Source organism: Borostomias antarcticus (assembly GCF_949987555.1).
Source record: "Borostomias antarcticus genome assembly, chromosome: 2".
Classification (NCBI taxonomy): Eukaryota; Metazoa; Chordata; class Actinopteri; order Stomiiformes; family Stomiidae; genus Borostomias; species Borostomias antarcticus.
Window position 1 is genome coordinate 26,108,749 of NC_140235.1, and position 7,500 is coordinate 26,116,248.

The 7,500-nt window shown below is 53.8% G+C and overlaps 1 protein-coding gene across 1 annotated transcript in view; it reads right to left on the reverse strand.

Moving 5' to 3' along the window:
- arhgef4 (Rho guanine nucleotide exchange factor (GEF) 4) overlaps nucleotides 1-7,500 on the reverse strand; it is a 46,168-nt gene that overhangs the window by 4,180 nt on the left and 34,488 nt on the right. The window contains exons 4-8 of the mRNA XM_084449409.1: nucleotides 6,880-7,028; nucleotides 1,467-1,646; nucleotides 935-1,135; nucleotides 493-672; nucleotides 57-289 (exon numbers count right to left, since the gene is read on the reverse strand). Coding sequence (XP_084305535.1) covers nucleotides 57-289; nucleotides 493-672; nucleotides 935-1,135; nucleotides 1,467-1,646; nucleotides 6,880-7,028 — 943 coding nt within the window. The remainder of the gene's footprint in view (nucleotides 1-56; nucleotides 290-492; nucleotides 673-934; nucleotides 1,136-1,466; nucleotides 1,647-6,879; nucleotides 7,029-7,500) is intronic.

Genomic DNA, 7,500 nt, shown 5'->3' on the forward strand with positions numbered 1-7,500 from the left:
GTGTGTGCGTGTGTGTTTGTTTGTTTGTACGTGTGTGTGTTTGTGTGTGTGTGTACCTGTGCTGAGGGTTGGTGTATTTGAGCAGTTCGGCCAGCTGCAGTGGGTACTTGCAGATCTTCTGGACTGGCGTGAGCAGGAAGCCGTCCAGCGAGATGTCGATCATCTTCTGGAGCAGGCGGCAGGCCTCGAAGAAGAACACGTACTTGTTGACCTTCACCAGCTTGGAGAGCTGGACGCAAGCGTTGGGGTGGTTGTTGCAGTACTCAGAGTAGATCTGGAAATCTGTTTGCTGTTGGGGAAGAAATGGAGATCATTGGTTTGGCAAAGTAATCGAGGTGGAGTGTTAGGGAACGCTTCACTTAAATCATCCATTGTGAAGCCTATACAACAATATTGTTGTAGAGACGCCATCATTCATTACAGCTACTGATGACATCAATAACAACGATGATGACTAAGGACATTCTCAGGAGGTAAAGACGCTCCGCTCACATGCTCAAGGAAGCAGGTGCCGATCTCGCTGAGGTGGGGCTGCTCCTTGTTGAACTTCTTCTCCAGGCCCTTCAGGAACCTCCTCTGGAAGCGGTAGATGTCGTCGATGTTCCCGAAGATGGTGCGCAGCTGCTCCTCCGTGAACATGTCCGTCCGCTTGCGGCACTGCTTGATGTAACCCTGAGATCCGAGACATGGAGATGTTACTGCTTTGAGGTGGGCACTATATTATTGTATGGGAAAAGGTTAATTGTGTTTGTCTTGTCTAATCCTAGTCATACGTGCCTTAATAGCATTTCTGCTAAGGGGCTATGCACAATACAATGCATAATACGACTTCAAATGTCATAATGTGTTTCAACTTCTTGGAACTTGGGTTATGTTTGCGTGTTTGAACCATTTCCATGGGTCTGTTAGTTCTGTTCAACCTAACAGCACCGACCTCGCAGATGTCTTTGAGGTGCTTGATGTAGTCCCTCTCGGTGCTCATGATCTCATTGATGACGTTGGTCCTCATCTGCTCCTTGCAGGGCAGGCCGGGCCCAAGGATGAGGCCCTTCCCTGGCCGGTCCTCCTCCCCAGGCCGCACCTCCTCCAGCTGGGCTAGGTACTCCTCCATGGGCTCATCCTGGTTGACGCGCAACTGGAGGGCCAGAAAGACAGGGGGCGCTGTCACAGTACGCCCTCACTACCAGATCCCGACTCGGGTATTGCCGAGGCATTTTCACGTTTTACACAGCATAACACTTGTCAAATGCCAACACACCAGGAAATGCGGTGGCTAATATTCTACCAAATAGCCACATTTCCAATTGCATATTTATTAGACAAGGCGATATGTAAAAATCTCAGAACGTCAACGTTGTTTAACATTCCAAAGCTACCACACATATAATCTAAATATCTTCAGGATTATCAGCAAGAGACAGTGTAGAACTTTCCGGACGATCCCATCCCGAACACAGTTTCCTCACCCGTACGAAGCTGGCTGGGAACCAGCCCTCGCTGTCCAGGATGCGACCCCACCACCACTCCTTGTTGGTGGCATCCACTACCTCGATGACGTCCCCGGCCTTGAAGCCCAGCTCCTGGTCATCCATGGTGACGTGGTCCCACAGGGCCTCTGCGTACACCACGCTGCCATCGCTGATCAGCTGGGGGGTGACAGGGCACAACAGGACGATGTCAGTTGTTGTTGCAGAAATGTTGTATTGGCAAGATGACAAGGGCTTTTGAGACTTTGAGTACTTTCATACTAATGCCCCATTAGCCAGCAGCCTCAGTAGTTACACATCGATCCCTGTGCACGTTGGGGCGACAGCTGGTTGGTGGACGTGAAAGCAGGGCGTTTATTTAGCCGTTTCTACATGTGGATGGCGGAGCCAATAGGGGACCTCGAAGGGAGCGCTCTAGCGAATGAGAAATGCTCTTATTAATGATGGGTGAGATACGAGTCTCCCAAGATAACGCTGAGACCAGATAGCGCTGAGATACAACCCTGAACAGCGTAGACTACGCCCTCCATCGCTGAGTGTGTGACTTTGAAATGGGGCAGGTTGAACGATGCGTAGACGATCCATCACCAGCGTGGGACCGAGGTACGCAATGTCACTTTGAAGCACACCAAGGTGATCAGTGGCCTACTGGTATACTATATATATATTTATTTCAGTCCAGATCACAACACAACACAACCCTCTAGCACATTACACAGATAAGCTAACCGCTGGGAGAAGCATCGATTACTTTGCTGGGCAGAGTCTGAGAGAAGCCAGATAGAGATGAATGTGGGGATCAGCTAGATAGGGAGATAGAGAAATAGGGAGAGTTATGGAGAGAAGGGAGAGAAACAGGATGTATGGAGAGAAGAGAGAGAGAGAGAAAGAGGGGGGTGGGGGGTGGGAGTGTGGGCTAGAGTGAGAGGGAGGGAGTGTGTTATTGATGAACATGCTGCAGTGGCCATATTTAACGCAGCTTTGCACACACACACACAGACACACACACACACAAACACAGACACACACACACAAACACGCAGACACACACACACACACACACACACAGACACACACACAGAAACATGCAGACACACACACACACACACAAACACACAGACACACAAACCCACACACATACACAGACACACACGCACACACACACACTACAGTACCAATTCTACTGCGTCAACATCACGTTGGTTTCAGAAAACCAATTACACCTTGAATCCTGCAGAGCAACTGAGAATCGCTTGGGCCAGGTCCAGCCAACTCCCTTTAATAATTCTCCAGAGTTCTCTTGGCCTGGAGAACAGCAGGAGAAGTAAGAATTTGAAAGTCCAAAAGTCGAAAAAATACTGCCTCGATTTGAGTGGAGTTGGGTTGGCCTTCACAGGCATTTGTAATGTCATTTTGAAGCGACTCGTTCAGGTAATAATGTTAAGCAGGAATAGAATCCACCGCGTCTGTTCCACGGTGATCCCTGTCTCCCTGCCACCGAGCCATTACCATGGTGAAGGGGACCATGGGCCTGTTGCTAGGCGACACACCCACACTATCTTCACCTCTTCTCCGCTTCCATCATCGTGGAACTCCGTGGAGCAACAGAATGCCTCCTTTATAAAATATTAGGGCAGTAAAACCCTTTGAACCCAGTTCGGGACACTCTTGTAGACACTGCTTGGCATTCAAACAGGGTTTCTGGCTGTCAACACGCGCGACTAATTCACCTTGAGTATCCAGACAGTCACTCACACTGAAATGTGACTGGCCTTTATCTATGAGTAAGAGTGTGTGTTTGTGTGTGTGTGTGTGTGTGTGTCACGTTGAGCTGATTGGCCATTCGTCCTACTGCCTCTACCTTCTACCAGTCTGTGTCCTCAGCTGCCTAGTCACCCTTCATAGCAACACTCCAAGCCCTTAATACATCAGGCACTGCTAACCAGGGAACACACACACACACACACACACACACACACACACACACACACACACACACACACAAAGAGCAGCTGAGGCCCCACTATGCCGCAGAGGAAACAAATGAATAATTAAGCTTTCTCTACGGTCTGTGACACTGTGTGGTCCAACAAATTAAACCACTGTGCATAGAAACACAGCAGCAGAGCACACACACAGCTCCCCCAACACACACACACACACACATACACACACACACGCATGTATGCAACACTTGTACCCAATTATGCCTTTTCTTAAACACAGCTCTTATTTGACTGGCCTTCAGCAAACAACATAACAGTACGCACTTATTAATATGACATCATCACACACAGCTCCCCCAACACACACACACACACACACACCCTGTTCTCGCTAGGCTAAGCAGCAACGGTGCCGTTTCAGCCTCTGAGCCCATCGCTCTCCTTTACCTTGGCTCGCGTCTTCTCATCCTGGACTCCCATGGACACTCCTCTCTCCTTCTCTTCCTCCTCTGTGTGTGTGTGTGTAGTCTGTGTGTGTCCGTGTGTGTGTTTACTGGAGGGCCAGCGCGAGCGTACGCGGGGACTGACGTCTGTGTGCGCGTGTGCACGTATCTGTGCGACGTCCGCGTGTCAATGTATGTATGACGTATGTACTGTGTGTGTGTGTGTGTGTGCGTGCGTCTACTGGAAGGCCAGCAGGAACATCAGCACCACGTTGATGATGACGAGGAGCATCATGATGAGGAAGACCACCACCTTCTGCGTCTCGGGGTGGAGGTTGCAGCGCAGCAGGGTGTTGAGGAGGCCCAGACGCTGGCGGCCGGCCCTCTGGGAGCCGCCACCGCCGCGGGCCATGTCGCTGGGCCCGGCCCCTCCCCCTCCCTCAGCGGCGCCTCCTCCGGCGGCCGCGCTGGCGCCCTCCTCGCCCCTCCCCCGCCGTTCCCTCAGAGCGCCGCCGCTGTCGCACCACACCGCCACGGGCCCCGCTCCTCCCGTCGTCCCTCCTTCTCCTCCTCCTCTTCCTCCTCCTCCTCTCCTCCTCCTCCTCCCCGGGTCCTCCTCAACGCCGTCCTCCCCGCCGCCCGTCCTCGTCCGCTGTCCTCCGCCGCCGCCGCCGCGCTCCTCTCCTTCCACCTTGCCGCCCCGCGACGCCTCGTGAGGCCGCGGTCCCCTCCTCTCCCGGCTCTCTCCCTCCCTCCCTCCCTCGTTCGCTTGTCCTCCCCTCCCTCCCTCTCTCTCTCTCTCTCTATCGTTCTTCACTTTCTCTTCGTCGTCAGGAGGCGAGGCGGAGCTGCTTCTGCGTCCGTCTCGTTTCTCCTTTCATCCTCTCTCCCTCCTCCTCCTCTTCCGTTCGTCTCCCTCCGGCTTCTTCTCTCGTTCCTCTCCTCCTCCCCCTCCTCCTCCTCTCCTCTTTTCTTCCCCGGGGCTGGGTTCCGTACACACCGGGCTATCCCCGCCGCCTGGACCACAACACGGCAGACGCTTTCTCTTTCTCTGTCGCTCTGCCGCCTTCCTCCCTCTCTCTCTCTCTCTCTCCTTCCTTTTATCCGTACACTAAGATGGTGCTCTCGTCCGCCCGGCGCTCCGCGGGCTCAGCCATCCGTCTAACTCCCAAGATTGCTTCTCTCTCTCTCTCCTCTCTCTTTTTTTTTTTTTTTTACCTTCCTACCGCGAGCAGCCAATCGGCTGGCCGAGTGGGGCACCGTATCCTGGATACCAGAGCGGTGGAGGCAGGCCTTAGCAACCCCGGGGAATGAGGGGGTGTGTGTGTGTGTGTGTGTGAGGGGGGGGGGGCAGAGGGGGAGAGTAAGGATGCAGAATAATAAACGGTGTGTGTGTGTGTTTTTGTGTGAGGAAGCTTGTGTTCAGGGCGCTGTGTATGTTTGTGTGTGTGAGTGTGTGTGTGTGTGTGTAAGTGTCGACGGCCTCATCAGCTGATTGCTAACGCCCCCGACACCACTTCGCTCCCAGATGAAACGGAGAGAGACGGGGAATGAAGCGTTTGTCTGGATCGCCGTTCCTCTGTTTTGACCAATTAAGCCAAAACCCCTGACCGGATGAAATCATTGGCCTGATTTTTTTTTTCTTTCTCTGATTGGCTGCGTCTTGCCTGAATACCCAAGGGTAAACGAACCGGCCTATTTACGGAATAGCGCTGTTCACTGCCTCTCAACCAAACGTAATGACACAATTCCGCCTCATTCTCCCTCGCACGTAGACACGGATTCCGGTGGACATTCCCGCAGTCGTCCTGACCGTATACCTGCATTCCCGCAAACGCAGCAAAAAATTATTTACACATCATCACTTATTTACCGGCGGCTCTCGGAGGAGGAAACCGGCGCGGACGGAACGACTGACTGAGCCGCTCCGCCACTTACGCGTCCGCGCTCTCTCGCACGCGCGACATCGCCTGGGCCCCCGGAGATGGTATCCATGGCAACGGTCTCCCAGTAACCCCCGGCTCATGTGTTTACAGCGTCTCGGAGCTGCGTCACCCCTCCCGTGAGAGACAGAGGCCTGGTCTCCTCCCCCCTGTGAGTGTCTGTCTAATACGGTCAATAGGTCTGTCAGTTATTCTGAACACGCAGAACATGACTTTTTTAAATCTCCAGATTGGAGATGGAGTTGATCCGTGGTCTGTGGAAACACCCTAGGAGTTGCCTGCCCTTGTGCCTGTCGTACGCCGTGCCTGGACAGCCAATCAGCGACGGACAGCAGACGCAAGCAGACTATCCTGACCAGCCGGGCCGGGTGGGGGGGGGGGCGTAGTTTGGGGGGGTAAGAAAGGGCTTCTCTTTCTCTCTATTTCAATCATTATTCTGCTCCTGTCCGCCTGTGTGTGACGGGGAGGAGGAATGTCCGCTGTTCAGCCTCAACAATAAAACGATTCACGTCTCTCGACGGGGGGGGGGGGGCGGGGCGAGAGACCCAGAATGCACCGCGAGACTCCGTCATAAGCGGAGCAGTGGGTCAGGATTACGGTGCACGTACGGTAAACTGCCAACGCGTATTGACTGTCAGTCCTCTTAGCCCGTACTAGACAGGCGCAGCACAATCAACACTCATACACATGTGGTACAGTAGATACACGCGAACCAATGCCATCTCTACGACATATCTCTCTCACTCATCTCTTTCACTGTCTTACGACCCGCTGTTTGAATTACAACTAAGTCCTCGGCTCATTGAAATGCACACACACACACGCACGCACGCACACACACACACACACACACACACACACTCACACACACACACACACACTCACACACACGGAGCCAGAACAGCAGGCGTGAGCCAGTAGTACTGCAGTGCTGCAGGTAGGTGAGCCGTTCACCCAATGCAGCAACTCAGACAGTGAGAGAAAGAGAGAGAGGGAGAGAGAGGAGAGAGAGAAAGAGGGGAAGGAGCGAGAGGGAGAAGGGAGGGAGGAGTGTGTTTACCTCATTGATGGCCAGCTGCTCGCCTCCTCCCCCGGGGTGACCAAAGCGATGGCCGGAGCTGCGGAACTCTTCATACAGGTCCTCCTCACTGCCCGCCTCCTCCCCCAGACCCCCAGACTTGTCTGCTGCTCCGTCAGGAACCACCACCGCTGAGAGAGAGAGAGAGGGAGAGAGAGAGGTAGAGAGAGAGGTAGGGAGAGAGAGAGGGAGAGAGAGAGAGGGAGGGAGAGAGAGGTAGGGAGAGAGAGAGAGGGAGGGAGGGAGGGAGGGAGAGAGGTAGGTAGGGAGAGAGAGGTAGGGAGAGAGGGAGAGAGAGAGAGGTAGGGAGAGAGAGATAGAGAGAGGTAGAGAGAGAGGTAGGGAGAGAGAGAGGTAGGGAGAGAGAGAGGGAGAGAGAGAGAGGGAGGGAGGGAGAGAGGTAGGGAGAGAGAGAGAGGGAGGGAGAGAGGTAGGGAGAGAGAGGGAGGGAGAGAGGGACAGAGCAGGAGGGAGAGAGGGAGAGAGAGAGAGGTAGGGAGAGAGAGGGAGAGAGAGAGGGAGGTAGAGAGAGGGAGGGAGAGAGGGAGAGAGAGTGAGGGAGGGAGAGGGAGAGGGGGGAGAGAGACATAGAGAAGGTATGAG